The sequence below is a fragment of the Monomorium pharaonis genome, chromosome 6, assembly GCF_013373865.1.
Source record: "Monomorium pharaonis isolate MP-MQ-018 chromosome 6, ASM1337386v2, whole genome shotgun sequence".
NCBI classification, from domain to species: Eukaryota; Metazoa; Arthropoda; class Insecta; order Hymenoptera; family Formicidae; genus Monomorium; species Monomorium pharaonis.
Window position 1 is genome coordinate 10170640 of NC_050472.1, and position 19950 is coordinate 10190589.

Here is a 19950-nt window from a genome sequence, read left to right on the forward strand (position 1 = left end):
GACGTCCATCGTACGTACATAGGATGTACTTGTGCTATCTGGGATTAATGTAAAACATTTTTTATTAGTTATATAAGTACCTTATGCTACTCCGCAATATGTGGGAGTAATATATAAAGGTTAGATTAGATCAGATTTGTTTTTAAATTATTTAAATTTGGAAAAAATATCATAATTGTATAAACTTTGATTTTTTATATTTCTAATTATCTAACGAGATACTTTTATCAGTATTAATACAGTGTAATGTTTAATTTCTAAGGAATAAGAGGGTGCCGCTCAGGAAGCCTAGTATTGGCAATCTTTCTCTAATATAAAAATTTTTTTTGTACTTCTAAGTTTCTCTAATTATAATAGTTTTTGTAAATTATAATACCATATTGTTTATTAGAAGTACATTGATTTAAATAAAGAGATGAGATATAATTAAAGAAACATATGCAACGTCTTTTTTCCAGACGGAATACAAATACTGTTACGACCTAGTTCTGCACTACGTATTGCACTATTTAAATAAAGATATGAACGAAAAAAAGTGAGAATACGAGTTGAGGGACGAGCTATGGTTCATCGAATTCGGTCGCGGTGCAGCATTACCATTGACTCCAGAAGAAGCACCGGTAGACGGGGAACCGGTGGTGCCCTGTGCTCAGGGTCGCATTGTTGTGGAGACAGCGAGGCCAGCGCCACCACATTTTGCTACCTGCTCCACCTATCGCAGACCGTTTCTCAGTCGCACATCAAACGATGTGTCGGTTAGCGATGGAACAGCACCGTCATCAAGCGGGACGGAGCAAAGTCAGCAAGAACAGTCACAACAGCAGCCACAACAAACCGTTGGCGGCAAAGGCGCCGTCAGCAAGGGCACAACGACACCGCAGAGTCCTGCCATGAGGCCGGAAGACCTTAGTGTGAAGCCCTGGTACATGGAGGATTATGCGGCGTCTGATACTTCGCCGGGACCGATGGGTAATCGAAGCTCGTACCTCTCGTACGCTGACAGTAGGGATGGAAGAATGGATTTGAACTCGACGAGAAATAGCAGTATCGAGAGTGAATTTCCGAAATCGACGGTACCACGGAAGGCTTGCATGGATCTGAAGACCGCGATGGCATTGCTGGATGAGACCTGTCCGAACGTAGAACCCAGTCCGTCTCTCACTCCGAGAACACCCAGAACGCCGCTCACACCATATGCAACACGGAGCAAACGAGCTCGCTCCAAGAGCAGTGACAATTCGTCCAATTACAGCAACGATCGGTTGAGTGATCGCTCATTCGAGGTAGCTAAAGACAAAGAAAAGAAGAGACCATTCCTCAAAAAGATTGGTATCTCGAAGACGGAGGATCGACCATTCCTGGCAAAGTTGGCACCGAGAATCATCGGCAAGCCTTATCTGCAAAAGATCGGACCTAGTAAAGCTATTGAGAAACCGTTCCTGGATAAGATCGGCTCGTCCAAGACTCTAGATAAATTTATCTTTGATACGTCGCATAATGAACGCAAGAACGAACTTAGAAACGCAAGGACGAATGAGGCGATAAAATATCATGACGGGACAAAAAATAACATTAGACATGAGATCGAGCAAATTGCTATCGAGGAAGATGCTGAGAACCTCATTGAAACACCAGAGGTAACGGCCGTTATTTCCCGCCTAGAAGAAGTGCAACGTAAATCTGCCGAGGCCTCGCAAACGACCTTCGAGAGAAGACGTTCGGGTAAAGAGTTTCTGCTGAAGATGTATTCCTTTGAGACAGAAGATCTGGAGTCTCCTGTACCGTCAAAGGAACAAAACACACAACTCGGCACATCTCTGGACGATGTGCTGGATTCAGGCCCGAACTCGTTGCCGACTGACAACAGCGACGAGCGAGCGGAATCGCGACAAGAATTGGAAAAAAGACCGACCAGTGTAACTGCCGAGTTATTAAAGTGCCGAGTGACCACTAGCGAGGAGATCATATCCTCCTCTACCACATGTTTAAATTCACCGAGTGAAACTAACAGTTGGAACAACTCACCACGAAGAGCGCAGCGAACGAAAAAGGATTCGACCACTATGATTCGACGCAGAATCTTTCAGGGTTCTTCTCACGAAGTCGTTCGCACCGACAACAGCACGCCAAACTCACCCACAAAGAGGCCCATTTCGAGTGTCTCGCCTGACCGCGAAATCGAGTCCAGAAGTAACACTCTGGAGAAAGCAACTCTTTCCCCGACGAAGAACAGGAAATCGAACATCGAAAATATTAGAACGGTTGAAAATACACGCAGATCAATCAAGTACAATCAGTTTGAAAGACGGGGCATCTCCTCGGACAATCTCTTGGCGAAAGACGCTCTTTCCTTCGTCACTGCCTCTCGTACTATGACCGATAACATCGGGAGAACACGGGAGATCTCGTCGGAAGATTCGTTAGCGACACATAGAGAATATACGAAAGAAACGTTCAAACAATTGCAAGATAAATTCAAGCTGCGAGAAATACCTATGGAAAGTTATGCGACTTTCAAACGGCGCACTAAAGGCGTTCCGGGAGCAATAAGTCGACAAGAAAGACTGAATCTTTTACCAGGCGATCTTGATTTGACCATAAAGAGCATATTTGGGACAGATAATGTTGCATCGACTGACAAGAATGCAAGCGAAACTGCCATAGACAAACGAGATCAAGGTCAAGAGGGCACAGTAAGATCCATTTTGAGAAAGCAAGAGGGGATTGATCATCCCGATCAAGAATCGGACACAAACGCATCCCTTAGGCGGCCTTTGAGGCGGATTTTTCATGAACCGTCACAAGAGACTATGGATTTATTGACGGAACTGCGCAAGGTGAAGAGCTTGTTGAAAACTCCATCCTGGGATAAAGATCTGGACCTCGATCAGAAACCGGAGCGGATGCCAAAGCGTATTTCGCTAACAGACAAGGAATTCTGTCTTTCGGTAGAACGGGAGAACAGCGTGCGACGTCCATCGAGAATGTTCAACTCGCTGGAAACTACAGAAGAGGGTAGAATTATGTTAAAGCAGGAAGATAAAGAAAACAAAGAGAGCAAGAAGACAAGGACCGATCAGAAATCATCTGGACCAGCTCTGTTCGAAAAGAAATGTCTATCGTTGGACTATGCTGACGAAGAAAAGCCTCCGAAGCCAGAAGCCAGGGCGATCTCTTTGGCCTCTGCGAGGGACCTGCCGTCCGAAATCGAGGGGACCGACGATTATCCCGACATGATTTACGACTCTAAGAGTTGCTTCTCGAGCGTCTTCAACTCACCGTCCGAGGAGACGAATAACAAAGATCTTATCGGCGAGACAACGGAGGAAGAACAAAAGCTGAAAAAGCCCAGTCAGAATCATTGCGCCGAGGTGGACATCGCCATTCCCGTCGATCAGAAAATGAACAGTTCCAAAGGAGACGTCCAAGGACGAACCAGTGATCTCTACGAGATTATATCGCCCCGTTCGACGCCATTCCGCGTTAAGAAGCGACTCGGCAAAATCTCCGTTGAGGAAACCGTCAAGCCGGAGAATTTCACCCTCGGTTCTAAGGTCGACTGCCGATCGGTCGTTGCTCAGAAACGGACCAAGTGCTTCCCCTTATAACGCACGTCGATCTGCCCGTGGGCGAGATTCTCTAGGGTACTGACTCATGTTTGTATCGTAAAAAGATACGTAAATAACATTGTATCTCATCTTAATCCCTTCGATACCATGTTCAATAAAAATGTATTGTGTCGAATATTTAATATTTCTAGTATCTTATTTAACAAAAAAAAAAAGAACTGTATTTATTCGGCAGAATTCAATGTAAACTATCTTAACCGAACATGTTTTATGATTGCATATTGATAAGAAACGAGAATTACTCGTTAAATGATTATATCAAAAAAGTATTATTGTGTGACGCGTAAGGGTATTGAAAGGATTAAATCTATCGAGTAATAACAGCTATGCTCTACGTTCGTCTTTATACGGTACAAGCATTTCTTCTTGAGTCGCTTCTAAGATCAAAATAATTAATAATTGAATCTCGTCAATAACTCGCCTAATAGAAAAAAAATGTCTCAATGAATTCGCATTAAACGGATATTTTTCTGACCTGATAATCGTTTTGAGACAACTTTGTACACTATCGCTATTAGTTCTCAATTAATCGAAATTAAACGTGCGTATAAGCGACGAGTAGAAATTTCTAGTTCTACTTTGTATAAGCGGATATAATAATGGCATCTGCTAAATACGACTTTCTAACTTTTAAATAGTCCTACATGTTGCATTTTTACATTTTTGTTTAACTTTTTCAATATTGTCTCGGATATGATAAACAATAGAAAATATAATGATAAGTAAAGAGTACTTAGAAAGTGAGCATGACGATAGCAGATGCCATTTCGTTTCGCTCTATTGTACGTATAATATAAAGATGTTAATCTAATCTTCTATTAGTCAAACAAAATGACATCCTCTCGAAAGTATAACCGACTTCGATTATGCGATTGTTACAAAGAGGTGGATAAAGAACAACGGTAAAAGGTCATTGTGTGATTACTCGCAATTAATGAAAAATAAAGAACCGCCAGTTTTATGAGGAGGATCTGTCCAGGTTAGAGCCTAATTTCGGAGTTTTCGACGCAGCAAAATCCGGGATGTGTGAGAACTCCTATTGAAATATTCTAAAGTGCACCCCGACCATTTTTTACTCGAGAAAGATGGCCCGAAATGGAAATAAAAGCTCGATGTGGCTGTAGAGATTTTTTACTCGACTTGCGAGGACGTCCGGCAAAAAACCCTTCTGTCGAACAGAGAGTGCCTTGTTCATGTGAATATATTATATATTATTTAAACACAAAGAGAGAACAAACATACGCGAAAAAGTCCTAATCGACAATTTAATTCCGACTGCGCGCCGGATTTTCTGAATGGGTCCACGGAGTCGCGCTTTCATCGAGTGACATCGCATAGACAATTCTCTCCTTTTCTCTCGTATTTTCTTCCTGAAGAAGATTCTTAAAATATTGGGAGACTCAATCGCGATCCTTAAATTCTTAATGATTAAAATTAACTTTTAAATCAAAAAGAAAAGTTTAAGGGATCTATTGACGATTGGATAGTTTGGAAGAATATTGCGAGCTCGAGAGAGAGTACGATTCCCACGCAGATTATAATGCGCCTGCCAAGCCTGCTTTACGTTCGGCATGGCATTTAACGTTTTAGCGGCATAAAAAACTTATATATGTATAAATAATTGCTGATTAATAGCGTTTCTCTTATATAATTTTCCAGAGATAGGTAGGGTCGACAACGCACTAAAATTGACTATACGGAAAGTATATTTAAAAATATATATATAGATAGACGTATATATAGAATATATATAATATAAAGTACGTATTGACACACCGATATTTCAGCGTTTGCGCGAATTAATAATGTCGGTGTAGATGCACTCTTACCTCATAAACTAATACTTTTTAAAGCTTAAAAATCTCTCTCTCTCTCTCTCTTTCGCTGTCTTTTTAATAAATGCTGTATAATAATTGATAACGCTGGTACTTTCATAAATTTATCAGAACGGAATTATGTTCTCGTTTGATACAAGTTTAAATCTTTAAGCTTTCTTAAATAACGAGATTAAGTGCGTTTTATCTCGAAACATTAGTTGTCTCAAACTTCGAATTCTTCGAACCCAAGCATTACATCCGCAGTGTAAAAGCACAAAGATACTTTGTAACTAAATGCATCTGGACCGACCTTATGCACGTGTGCATTCGGTAAATATTAAAAATTAACGCAAGCATACGTGTACACATATATATATATGTATGCATGTATATATACATATTTATACACGGATGCACGTACTTAGCAAAGTATAATTATACGGATTCTCAATAATTAGTGAGATGTGCCAAAGAAAAATTTATTGTATGTTACGAAGAAGTTACTTTTATATATACACGTTACAGATATGTAATATATATATATATAGCTGTGTGCACGCGCGCAAAAATGCGTGGCTGTGTATGAATGTATGTGCGCGCGGCTCTCAGTGCAATTGCATTCGATATGTGTATGTATAGCGCGTACGAAGTAAGTATATGCATATACGGCTAGGAATTTACATATATCGCATGTGCATACAATCGGGATATGGCACGAAAATGCACACATATCTACGGCTACGTGTGCATCAAGGAGGATCACGATCCGCTATTTTCTCTGCGTGCGCACACTTAATTTAATTAATTCATAACGAGCGGAACTTGCCATCCTTATCACAATCTCATTTCCTAACTAAAACGCATTTAAATGTCGCGCACGATGAATGTTTTAATCGTTAAATGTAATTCTCCGCTTACAATGCAAATATAACGTCGTAGTGCAGTGTTAGATATATAAATTATACCTCTTCAATTCGAGACTGTAAATAATTCTTCCATTTTATAAATAGCACAAATGCTCGGACAAATTGCGGTAAAAAGAGACATTTTTTTCTCGCTATTCTAGTGTCTTTAATTCTGCCGAATACGTGCCAGGGTTGAAAAATAAAGCTTTACATTGTTACTGTTACAGTTTTTTTCTTGGCTAACGAATAACGATATTACATTTTCTTATGTAACATTAATAACAATACAGTTACATTTTGTTGGTAACGATAACAATTTAAATAATTATTTTTATCGTTATTTTGTACGATTTCTAGCATCACACAAATTGAAATCAATATTGGCAGAAATGCAATGATGCCAGCATGTTTTTAAAAGTTCTTTTACTATATATAACAGCAAATTTATACTATATATAATAGTAATATTATTTTACTATATATAATAGCAAAGACTTTGACCTTAAAAAGTTAAATTATTTCCAATGCGCTAATAAAAATGTTGATAATATAAACAATCTAAGTAAGTTGTTGATTATACCCAATAAATAAAATACAATTTAAAATTTATCGCACGCATGCAAGTCAAACAACTATACATAGTTTTATCATAACACGTCAAATAAAAAGTAACAAATTGGAATAATTTGATTATTCATGATGAAATAATTTTTAACTGTTTGACTTTTATACGTGAGAAGTTTCAACAATATTTAATTCGGTTTAATTAATAACTAATAAATTTTTTTATTTATATTATTAATGTTTCCATAAGCGCACGGAAAAGTATCTAATTAAAAGTTAAAACAGTTGGCATTATATATATATATACATATACACAAAACGCAATTTATAATATAAAATAAACATAGAATCCAATTTGACTCATTAGCTAATATTCATATTTCTTTTTTATTATTAATATTCGTTTTCTTTATAAAATACTACACAAGAGCATCAAATATTAACTAAAATTTTTATCTCGCAAATATTTAAAAGTTTTTAATTGAAATGTATGATAAAATTTTTTAAATTTTTATCAATGCATCGTCAAATGTTATATACTACGCGTTTAATATATAATATACCTATACATAAAATAATAATATATCAAAAGTTAATATATAAATTTGGAACTTTATGCTTTTATTAAAAGATTAGATTCTATAATACTTTCTATTTATATTTACCACAGAAATTTGTATATAATATTCTGCTAATGTCAAGAAAAAAATAATAACATACTTGTTAATTTTTTAATAATAACAAAGGTAACAAGTTACTTTTATCAAATAACTTTGCCAATTCTGAATATAATATTTGTGAGTATTTAATTGCCCATCTCATGCCCAATTCTACTTGAGTCATCATAGCTTAACGGTTCATGATCCTCCTTAATCGTGTGTAAACCGCAATAGTGTACATAATATTTTCGGCCGATGCAATACCAGATACATAGTGAGATAGGGTTCGAATTGTAATCGGAGAGCAAAACTCGTCCACTCATATTTTAAATTTAATAAAAGAAAACATACCCTTAAACGCCGCGGCAGCTATCCGTCCACCCTTTCGGCTGTCCACGCGAAAAGTGAATGCAAAATACGTTATCGTGCAGAGGAAACGTGACGATAAATGAAAGAAGCGCGCGGTTATATTATAATGTTAATGTTATAACAAACTTTTGTTCTCGCGGGCGAGATTTAGTGTTGCGAAATGGAAATGTGACGTTTATTAATTTCTATTATGATCGTTAGAAGTGCACTCCAAACAGGAGGATTATCCCCTTTGGGATAAACTTTCTCCTCGAAGTATCGATTATTTGAACACGAATGTTTTAACGTTGGTTTTGAAACATACCCCGTTGAAAAAATCCAGATGGAAATCCAGATGGTTATCCATATGTATATCCACAAGGACTTCTGTGGATTTTAAATGGTTTTGTATGGATTTCTTATAGTTATCCAGATGGAAACCTATACTGAAAAGATGCAGATGGAAATCTATATGCCATAGTTATCCACGTATATAACCATATGTATTTCCACCTATATCTTTTTAGTATGATTTTCCATTTGGATAACCATACGAAATTCATACAAAACCATTTAAAATCCATGGGAATCCACATACATGTGGATAACCATCTGCATTTTCATTTGAATCTTCTCAACGGGGTAATAATTACAGATATATTCTATACACATATATAACTTTGTTCCTACATGTAAGACTCCGTTTTAACCGATAAAAAAATCTAAATATTGAGAAGAGTCGGCAAAGTACGAAGATGAGAAACAGCGAAGAAACGAAATGTACAAGTTAGTTAGTACCCGAATCAATTCTAAACTACGCGGCTCAACTTTGCGGCGCACGTTTAGAGTTGAACGCGATGATCGTGCTTTGATTTTCTCATCCCACGAACGTTATATAAAATCTCAGGATCAAACAAAATTCGCGGCAAATCGAATACGTAAAACCATGCCTAACTTGCTTGCGTAGAGGCACGGCTTCTGCCTACTTTAAGATGATTCAATCTTCTCTCGTTTATTCCTGAGGATGTTCACCGAATTGTAAATAATGTTAAACGTTAGCATAGAGCAAGATGGTACAATGGGATTGTAATGTTAATTAATTTCTGTTTTTTGCGTCACGTTGAACGTGCTACGCTATGACACGTGTACACGTACACGTATTGTATATATATAATACACACGTACGTCTACGCGCAATTACACGCAACGTGAGTGTATGATCGTTTTTGTGTGTATGTATGAGACACGTAAATATTTCTATATGTGATGGGCGTCCGCCACGTTCATGTCAATAAAATTTACATAGTAACAAGCCATTAAAATTGCCGGCACGACGAACAGAACGAATCGACGAATACGAACATGCGATATGAAAATATAACGAAAATCCAGGAACTAGCTGTTAACCTTTTTACGTGCAAAATCAATTATTTATGAATATCGCATAATTATGAATTATGCTAAAAAAGAAAATCTATGATATGTTGTATCAATAAAACGATGACTTACGTTGAAATCCAACGAAGTACATAATTTCGCGATTACAAATAAATTTTTTATTTTAACTCTTATCTAATTAAACTTTTTTTAATTTCGCAAAAAGTTTTTTACTATTCAAGATATTATTTATTATTACGGTATTATAGAATATTGTTTAAGTGCGTATATATTTATACAAATTTAAGTGTTCTAAAATTATATAATATGTCATTGAAAATTTTACGGCAAAATTGGTCTCAATTTGTTAATCAGGCAATTTTTTAAATTAAAGTTTTCAGTTTAATATATAGTAAATATTAATGTGGTGTTAAATACAAATATCTAACTTTAATATTTTCATAATTATACGCGCGCGCGCACACACGCACACAACTAAAATTTTTGCTTAAAGCAAAGTTTATTCATACAAACAAAACTTTATTTTGAAGGACTTATAATCGTAAAAAAAAAGAAATTCTGTTTTCCATATTTTGTTTAAGTGATTTGTTTTAAATTTTTGTGAGTTGTAGGAAAAATTTGTAAGTTTTCTTCTCTACAAATATCTTCTAAATTATACTTGTGAAATATGTATACACGGTCTGAGGTTATTTGCCAAGAAGGTTATTAATCGATACGAGCGGTCTAATAGATAACAATTCGCAAAAACGGACTTGTATTTATGCGATATACAGCGATTCCCGTCATGTCGCACCTTGTATCGTATTCGCCGAAGGCGCGAAATCGTTCGGTCGCGTTTGATAGCCGTTAATTGGTCCGAAATGGTGCAGCTGCGGCACGACCGCGCGCATTTTTTAAAACTGTGTGATAAGCGATCTGTCATTATAGACGAAGCGCGATGTGGTTTTACGTAACATTGCTACGTTGTTGTAAATAATAAATAGATTGTACGTTGCATATATTATGCAGTTTGTGTACATTTGTCCCTATATCACAGACATTTTATTGGCACATATTCACTATAATTAGCAAAAAATTAATAGAACGAAAAAATATATATACATATCAGAAGAGAAGAACTTTAATAGAATTGATTTAACAAAAACTCTTCAAAAATTATGTCAATACTTATACACAATTATTTCTTACAAGAATTTTTTAAAAAACTTATTTTTACTTTATTTTGTACAATAAAAAAATTTATTTCTAAACTCTATAATATAATTTATAATCCATATTTTTTTTTTAATAAACACTGTTATATGTATACTGAAATAACACCTTGATGAATTTTTTATGTTTATCAAATCGAACAAATCATAAAATCATTTTACAAATAATAAAATGCTTTAATTACATAATACAATTTGGTAAATGGGTTATTAGTAAGTAGAAGCAATGTAATTTCTGAATTGTGAAATATTAAATTTTAAATAGATTTAATTCTTTTTGCGCATAAAAAACCGCGTTTGACTGTTATTTGCCCGTTTCTTTATATAATATAATTTTAATAAAATTTTATACAAGTCAATAAACTTTGAAATCTACATCAAAATAAAAAATAATTTGTTCGTAATTCAATTGATAGAATCTCTGGTCAAAATTTCCAAAATAATAGTAAAATTTAACAAAATATCGAAACTTTAGCAAAAATTTCTTTCGGAATTATATATTTGTAAATGAATAATTTAATATTTATAAAATATAAGACAATATCTTCTTCTTTTACATACAATACTTAAATAAAATGAAAGATTAACAAATAAAATCAGTATAGTATATAGTATTTTAAAAAATATTTTAATTCTATTTTAAGATTTGCTTTAGACTATAGATATTCACAATATCTTGCAAAAGTATATTGTGCAATAGTACACCAAAAAACATCCTGTTTCAAATCGTTAATTAAAACAATGCATACATGTGCATTGCATACTATTGTTGTAATTTTCTAAAATATTACATACATTATATTTATTTGCCAACATATCGCGTAAATAACTACAAATAAAAAGATATGACTTAACGCTCTAAAAAAAAATTGGACTTAATTATTCATTTATTATGTTTAAATTTTCTAACATTAATTTTATGAGAAAGTAATTTAATTATTTTGCAGGAGCAAATCCCACTCGCTTATTTTTCACGTCAAATTCGGTGTAGAATTGTCTGAGAAATGCATCACCCAAAATCCACATATGACTAGTTACTTGATCATTCACAAAGGAGCTTATACATGTCATTCTACCTTCTTTTAGTATCTATACAAAATTAAATATATTGTAATATTTTTACTCTAAAACAATTTAAATAGTTATATGATGTTACTCACCTTATAAATATAATTGTTAGCTGTAAGAACAAATTTCGTACCACTTATAAAGAAATTGACATTGGGCAAATGAGGAACCTTAGAGCAATCTATATTCAACTTTAAATAAAGCTAAATGTTAGTGAGCCATACTAATCAGTACTTTAAGAAATATCTTTTTTTTTTCAGAAACTGAATATTAATTTTTTTGCAAATTTTTAATATTATAACTATTTAATTATAAATATTTAATATTATTAAAATTGCCTCTGCAGAAAATATAATTTTTTACTTACAAAATCTTTATTAAGTTGATTAAACCCAATTAGTCCGTTAAGCATTGCAATGTTCGATGATGGTCCATCTATCGTAGATATACCAGTATCGATAATAGCTTGACAGCCATTTGAACATAACGTAACATCATTTATTGTGATGCTATAATATAATACCATTAACAATTAATTAACATATAATTCACGATTGATCTAGTAATGCATATACTTTTATTTAAGAGAAAGATTTCCAAATCTATAAAAGCAATATTATTTTGTATTAAATATTGAAAGTTTTTATTTCTTTAATTATTTAATCAGATTATGTTTTTATCAGTGTTAATAAAATATAATGTTTAGTTTCTAAGAAATAAAAGAATATACTACTTTAAAAGGCCAAAAATCAATATGGGCGGATCTTATACTAAATGAGAAAATACAGAAACTTTATAAAAATTGTAATAATTTTCAAATAAAATTACAAGTTACAGTTATTTTAAAATTAATGATATAGAACTTTTATAGAACTAATACATTTTTATGAAATTTTAAAATGACTGGCGAGTGTTTCAAAAAATAAACAAAATTAAACAAAATGTTTTATCAAAATTCATCAAAATTTTATTAAAAACATTTTTTTATTGTTCTACTTGTACTAAGATATTAACACGTACTTATCGATGGTAATTTGCCAACTTTCTAGATTGGTAACATTAATATATGTGAACTCGTCGTCATGATAAGCGTGGTCGGAGCCACCTAATATGAGTTCACCACCCACCGTGGTTGAAGAATTTCTGTACAGATTGTACATCTTTTTTATATTGTAATATAGAAATACGAATTATTTAATAATAATAAAAATATTTTTAGATACATTTAGTGTGTACACAAAAGATACGTGCCGATTTAGATAGAAACTAAAAACAGGTTTCACCAGGTTTTGTTTGTTCATGTTGTTGAAAACGGAAGTTATTCCTATAAAAGATAATTCACTATAACCCATTCCCAAAACACCGTCGTATGCCTTAGTGAGATATGTTGTCGGTTCGTTTATTACTTCCCCGAAAGTTTGGTTTTTAACTTTAAGACCAGCAATCTATAAAAAATTAATATATATTTTTTAAATAAATCTTACATTTTGCTTACATTTAATAAAAATGTAATCAAACTATTTATTTGACTCACATTTACTACATCAGCAGATAAATATCCAAATATATTGCCGGTAATGTATCGTTGAATGAATGTTTTACCATTTACTGGATTTATATATGTGCTGGACTTGTTGCTATCATATTTATTATCATGTTCCACTGCAAAAAGTAATAAGTAATAATCAATTAATATTATAGTCAATATTAAAAATTTCAGAAAAAGATTTTTCTTACAACTTAAGTATATAATTGTCATAATTTAAATTATTAAATATATTTATATTTATATTTCTTGATTTTACTTTAAATTTAATTTAAAACCGCTTAGATTTGTAGAATTTAAATCCATAAATATTTACCTAAACAATGATTTTAATTTCCAAACTTCAAAATATTTAAGGCCATTGCACGTACATTTTCTTAATCGTAATCGTAAGAAATTGAGCAATACGATTGGTTAATTCAGTCGGTTATGACTAATTTGAGCAATGTGATTGATCGAAATCTTACGATTACGGAAATGTACGTGCAATGGGCTTTAGAGTTTTTGTTGTTTTAAAAACGTTACTTAAAATAAAAATTAGAAAACACAATCTCTGGTGAAAAGTTTTTTCAGAAGTTTTATATAAATTAGAATACTTTTCAGAAATATTGAAAAGTTTTAATCTTTTCTTAGAACTTTTTATGTACGTAAATTTTAAAATATTTTTAAAAAATTTCTAAAATTTTTTTCCTATAACTTTTAATGCTAGCGCCACACTATGCGCGTATTCGCGATTCGTACGATTCGTAATTCGTAATTGGCGATTTATCTGACGTTCATGAATAGTGTGGAGAGAAAATTTCGTTGATTCATCATGCGCGATTCGTCATTCGCACTGATTCGCTGGTCGAGTGGTCAGATAAATCGCGATTTATGAATTACGAATCGCGAATTCGCGCATAGTGTAGCGCTAGCATAAAAGAATTTTTTTTTAAATCTTTTAAAAAAGATTTTATACAATTTTACCAAAAATTATAGAATAAGAAATCTTAAAAGTCTTAAAATATTTCAAAATTTATATAATAATAATATATATATATATATATATACATATATTGTATACATATATTTTATATATACATATATGAGAACCTAAAAAAGATATAAACTTTCTCAACATTTCAAAACATTTCTCAACATTTCTGGGTAAGACTTTCGTATTCGACCCCCCTTCGATTTTGATGAAATTTTATAGGCATGTAGTATTTACTAAATATAGTCGAATGCCACGAAAGCAAATGTACGGAAACAGCTAGTTTTTAAAATATTTAACTTTCAATAAAATTATTGTTTTTCCATTTATTTCCGTAAATAATGGGAATTTCAAAAAATACTTCAAATGAAAGTTGTAGATCTCATCGAAAGACACTTTTTATGTTCTATTAATTTTTTTCCATAAACATAATAGTTTTTAAGAAAAACGACGTTAAATATTTAAAACTTCATATAACTCATCTAACACACATCGAGTTTTATTAGTTAATTTCAGGGTTAGGTAGTAACCAGTTAATAAGTTAAAATTAAGTTAATAAAGTTAAAAAGTTAATAACTTTTAATTTAATTTAATTAATTTTAAGTGATTTAATTTTTAATTTTAACTAGTTATTTTTAAAACGTATAAACTTTAACTTATTAATTTTTTTTCTAAATTAAAAATTTTATCTGAGCGAAAGAAAAAAATTATAAAATAAAAATACATTTCTGCATAAAAGCAATATTTTTTTGTTATTTCATATAATTAATATTATAACTTAATATACAAATAAAATCTTGAATATATTTAATAATCGATAATGTAATTATATTAGTAATCTGACTTAAATAAATTATGGCTTTTTAATTTAATTTAATATAAATAAAGCTTCTTAAAATTAACTTGTACTTTAACTTGAGTTAAAATAATATTAACGTAACTTTAACTGAGTTAATTTTTTATGTATGCAACTCTCTTTTAACTTAACTGATTTAATTTTATAATCCATTAACTTTAATTTAATTTAATTACAAAAATATACTAACTTACTCAACCCTGGTTAATTTTAATGCTTACTCAAACTAGTCCAAAAAACTAAAATATTGAAGAGGGTCCCAATGAACAATATGTTGTCAAAAAGATCTCTAAAAGATATCCTGTTTCTGAAAATGATAATATAAAGAGACTTCTAAAAGATAACATAATGATGTCAGAATGTTAACCAATGCGCCGTTTTTTGAGAATAAAAAGATATCATAAAACTGATATCTAAAAGATTTCTTGAATCGGATATCTAAAAAATTTCTTAAATCGAATATCTAAAAGATTTCTTAAATCGAATATTTTTAAACTGCAACTAAAGATAAAAAAATAAAATAAAAATTTTATTTTTTTTAAATTATTTTTATCAACAGTATACATACTAAATTTAGGACAAATTTTTATTGGATAAATTTATTAATTAAATTTAAATTAAATTATTTTATTTTATTCTTACTTGCCGCTGGTAGTGGCAATTTTGAACCCGGAACCTTAGGATGACGAACCTTGTACTCTATCTGCTACGCCAATTTGACTTATCGATATGGGTAACTTATTGTTATTGTCTTATACATATAATACCAATATGTTATAAACTGACAATTATATTATTTTTTATAAAAGCAATTAAATTTTGCAAAACATTAGAAATAAATAGCATCAATTTATTTACATATTAATTTCATATTGTTAAATTTATCTTTTTCCATAACCTTAATAATTTGATGGAAATTTCGATCTATTTTTAGCATTAATTTTGAAGCGTTCAAATGGTTAATTAGATGGTTTTTATTATTCTGTTTTTGTTCAGTACATGATAAATTTAGATTTTGTGCATTTTTTGTGCACAGTAATTATAGGCAAACCGTTATTTTTGAAAACATTATTTTTATGATAATTTTTAAATAATATCAAATGGATTTCTCATTCAAGATATTATAATGTTATCTAATTTATGAGTCAACTACGACACGCATGGACGGCTCAAAAGTCGGACAGCATTGTGATATCTTTTATGAGACATCAAGCTGATATCATTTAGCTGATGTCTAAAGGATAACATTTTCAAGAAACTTAAGCGAGACTCTTCAATGAGATATTTTAAAGACCTCTCTTACAATTAGTAGACGTCTCTGGTAAATGTCACCATTTTGATATCATTTCTAAGATATCTAAATGTTTTCTTAAAAAAAGTTCTCTTAAAGTTTTCATTCTGACAAGCGTGTTGTCTGGGGTAATTAAGACAATGAATGGACCTCGCTGTGCGTGGAAAATTGCAAACTCATGTGGTACAGTACAAGTAGGAAATCTATAATTTTTTAATCTTTATTATTAATGTAAAAAGAATTAAATTGCACAATAAGTATTTTCTATCTTAATTTCCAGAATATATATATATATATATTTTATATTACTTAATAATACATGAAATGCTTGGCACCCCCTTCCCGTATTTTGCCCTAACTCTAACCCAATTTTAAGTCGTTATTTAGCCAGTTGCAAACCTATGTGGTACAGTACAAGTGTGGATGTCGTTTCAATCTGTAAACAGGGGAGGATGTGGGTTGACCTTCTTGCTTCGCGTGAAAAGTCACAAGCCTATGTTGCACAGAAAACGTGTGGACGTCGTTTCGGTTTGTAAGCAGGGGGGAGGGAGTTTGGATGGACCTTGCTCTTTGCCCCTCCTTCACACTTCTTTCCGGTATTAATTAATAAAATTAACTAATATAACTCGAAATATATTAAATGAGTTTTATAAAGTTTTGAACATTTAACGTCGTTTCTCTCAAAAAGTATCGTCTTTATGCTAAAAATCAATAGGACATAAAATTATATACTTTGATGAGATTTATAACTTTTATTTAAAGTATTTTTTGAAATTTTCATTATTTACAGAAGTAAATTTTAAAAACCATGATTTTTATGGTTTTTTCATAATTTTCGCCATAAAAATCAAAATTGCGCCAATTTTCACTATCATATTCGTAATCAGTGCGCCAAAATACATAAGAATATGTAGTTGCCAAAAAAATCGGTGGTTTGACCTATACGGAACTTTAGCTAAAACCGCGTAATTAAAAATTAAATATTTTGAAAACTAGTCGTTTTACTTTTATGGCATTCGACTATATTCAGTAAGTACTACATACCTATAAAATTTCATCAAAATTAAAGGGTTGGATATAGAAGTTCAGCCAAAAAATGTTTCAATTTGCATTTAAAAATCTAAAAAATTCTTTAAAAAAAACATAAGATTTTAAAAATAGAAAATTTTAAAATACTTTTGAAATAATTTTAAAATAATTTAAAAAAATATAAAATTAAAAATTAAAAATTTTGAAAAATTGTATAAAAAATAAACTATTTTTGAGAAAATATTTTTATTAGGTAAATTCTATAGTATTATAAGTATTCTTACTTGATTTTAATTATTAAAAGAATCAATTTAAATTATTTTAATATATTTGAAGTAATTATAGCAGTAAGTATAAATGGATACGTACTCTCTAAATTTTTTAGAGTGAACTATCACTCCAAATAAATTAATTTTCACATCAGGCGATAATGGAAATACTGCAACTTCTCAATAGTAAAAATCTACTTTTCACAAAAATGATTGTTTTAACTCTGAACGTGGAGTAAAACATGTTACTTATTTCAAAGTGTGAATATTCACTCGATGAGAAAATAAAGTCTTCACTATTTCATCGAGTAAATTTTTCTCTTTTATGTTACGAGTGAACAGATTCATATCATAGGGCCTTAGCAGAATGGCTTATAATTTTAAGATAATATTTTATGGTTTAAGCCTTTGTCTTTAAGTAACGCATAATAAATGTCTTGACACACGTGAGACACGTTAACGTCGCAAGACAATGACTTGTGCCGTAATCTCGGTCTTTGCCGCAAATAAATCTTTCTCAAAACTACGTATCGAGCACGAACACGCGCGAGACACGTTAACGTCGCGAGACAACAAGCCGACTTGTGCCGCAGTTTCAGTCTTTGCCGCAAATAAGCGCGAACGTGTTTTATATTTGTACACATTTTATATGTTTTTCACTCTTCACGAATGAAAACATTCTACTCCGTATTATGTAAGGTGAAAATAATTACTACATAAAAGGAAAATATACTCTACATAATAAAGTACACATATTTCACTTTATTTTGCAGAGTTAATTTATTCTATAACAAAAAGTAAAAGAATTAACTCCATATGAATAAAAAATCACTCTAAGCCGAGTGATTCGACCAGTCACTCAATTTTTTGAGTGAATTATCACTCTAAGAAATTTAGAGAGTAAATGTCCAAACTATGTTACACTTACGGCAAGCAAGACTGTTAATGTCGCAATTTTTAGATGGTAACCAGAAATCTGCAAAACCTGTATGAAAAACCACTGTAAAATTTTGCGGTGGAGTTCCAACCGAAATAACACCATAGTACTGTAGATGATGGGTCAAAGGTACCGTCATAACGGGAAAATGTTTAAGGAAACGATGCTGTCCCTGATTTATGCTAATATTCTTGGAAGATTGTCGAGCAGATGTTTTGTATAACGGAATTCTTAAAGCAACAAAAGGAAATTATATTGTAAGCATACATGTATGTTTATACATACACACACACACACACACACACACACACATATATATACATCTTATAACATATATACAAATTTCAGAAAATTTAGTTTATTACTTTTCAAAACTATGAATAAACTATTAATAAACATTTCAAATTAATCAATATTTCAATATCTTAAAATTAAACAAGAAATGCTTTTTGCATTTGTTATCTATTTACGTATAAAAATAAATTTCACCCTTATGGAGAAAGAAAATAAATTTCACCCTTATGGAGAAATACTAGTGCACTCGCGAAAAAACTATTGGAAGTTATTGGAAAACCATTCACCTCCAATATTGTTTACTATTAATTTCAATAATTTTTTCGCAAGTCTAATAGTATTGTTTTATAAAAGTAAATATTTTAAATAATAATTAATTGTTTTAGTAGCGCCAATTTTATTTAAGATATAAAATAAAATAAAATCATGTCATCAAAAGCACCTCTTTTTACTCTGACAGATGAAAAATACGTATTCTATATCTAAATAAATCTAATCCAGTTATTGTCGGAGTGCTTATCGAATTCTGTATCGGTTATAAGTTGGAAGCGTAATCTTAATCGATATCTATTATGTTCGACAATACAAATGTGTAATGTTTTTATGTACTTACCTATATAACTCCGCATTAATCATGATGATTGCTGCGACCACCATAAAGAATCGAAATATGTTTTCTAAATATTTCATGTTTCACGTCAAATAAAGTTATAAAAATCGAAGAAATTCTGATTGTAATTCCCTGGTAACTCTCTTTCAAGGGATCAACTCACCAAACGCAACAGAAGAAGAATGTTGTATATCATTAGACTTTCTCTGTTTATATACAAACTCACACATTCGTCTTTGCGCATATGAGAGAGTAGGAAGAAAAACATACAATTAAATAAAATTTTCTAACAGCAATCTCAATAACTTTTCATAAAAAATGTTTTGCTTATATAATAGCAGTTAAAAGTTATCAAATTTTAATATGACATCCTATGATGAGGATGCGCTAACAAAATATAAAACCAGACAGCATAAAATATTTATTACAAATATTTATAGATATTAAAAAAATCTATTTTCAAAAAGTGTATAATAAAGATTTTATAAAAACTTATAAAAATGTTAACATGAAAATCATTACTTCAATATACAGAGTGTCCCAAAA

At 31.3% G+C, this 19950-nt stretch overlaps 3 protein-coding genes across 3 annotated transcripts in view; 2 read left to right on the forward strand and 1 right to left on the reverse strand.

The window, feature by feature from the left end:
* Positions 1-595, forward strand: part of LOC105838082 (receptor-type tyrosine-protein phosphatase kappa) — a 106988-nt gene extending 106393 nt beyond the window's left edge. The window contains exon 14 of the mRNA XM_028190551.2: positions 459-595. Coding sequence (XP_028046352.1) covers positions 459-539 — 81 coding nt within the window. The 3' untranslated portion in view covers positions 540-595. The remainder of the gene's footprint in view (positions 1-458) is intronic.
* Positions 540-6566, forward strand: LOC114254397 (the record flags this gene model as incomplete). Its single annotated transcript, XM_028190550.2, has 1 exon — positions 540-6566. A coding segment is annotated over one exon (3069 nt), but the record flags the coding sequence as incomplete, so codon positions are not given.
* Positions 6567-8701: 2135 nt separating this feature from the next.
* LOC105836265 (lysosomal aspartic protease) lies at positions 8702-19626 on the reverse strand. The gene is made up of 8 exons (XM_036288361.1): positions 19408-19626; positions 18492-18730; positions 13134-13261; positions 12851-13044; positions 12620-12742; positions 11967-12108; positions 11692-11790; positions 8702-11620 (listed from the first exon to the last, which is right to left on the reverse strand). Exons 1-8 carry the CDS (start codon positions 19482-19484, stop codon positions 11468-11470), a joined length of 1155 nt encoding a protein of 384 aa, XP_036144254.1. The 5' UTR covers positions 19485-19626; the 3' UTR covers positions 8702-11467.
* Positions 19627-19950: the final 324 nt, after the last annotated feature.

Excerpts from the sequence above, each read along its gene's own strand:
- LOC105836265 (XM_036288361.1), bottom strand. The coding sequence starts at position 19,484 with ATGAAATATTTAGAAAACATATTTCGATTCTTTATGGTGGTCGCAGCA. Across the intron at positions 12,743-12,850 it reads TTTAGTTTCTATCTAAATCG|AAATTCTTCAACCACGGTGG; the intron begins GCACGTATCTTT and ends CAATCTGTACAG. Across the intron at positions 11,621-11,691 it reads CTAACAATTATATTTATAAG|ATACTAAAAGAAGGTAGAAT; the intron begins GTGAGTAACATC and ends AATTTTGTATAG.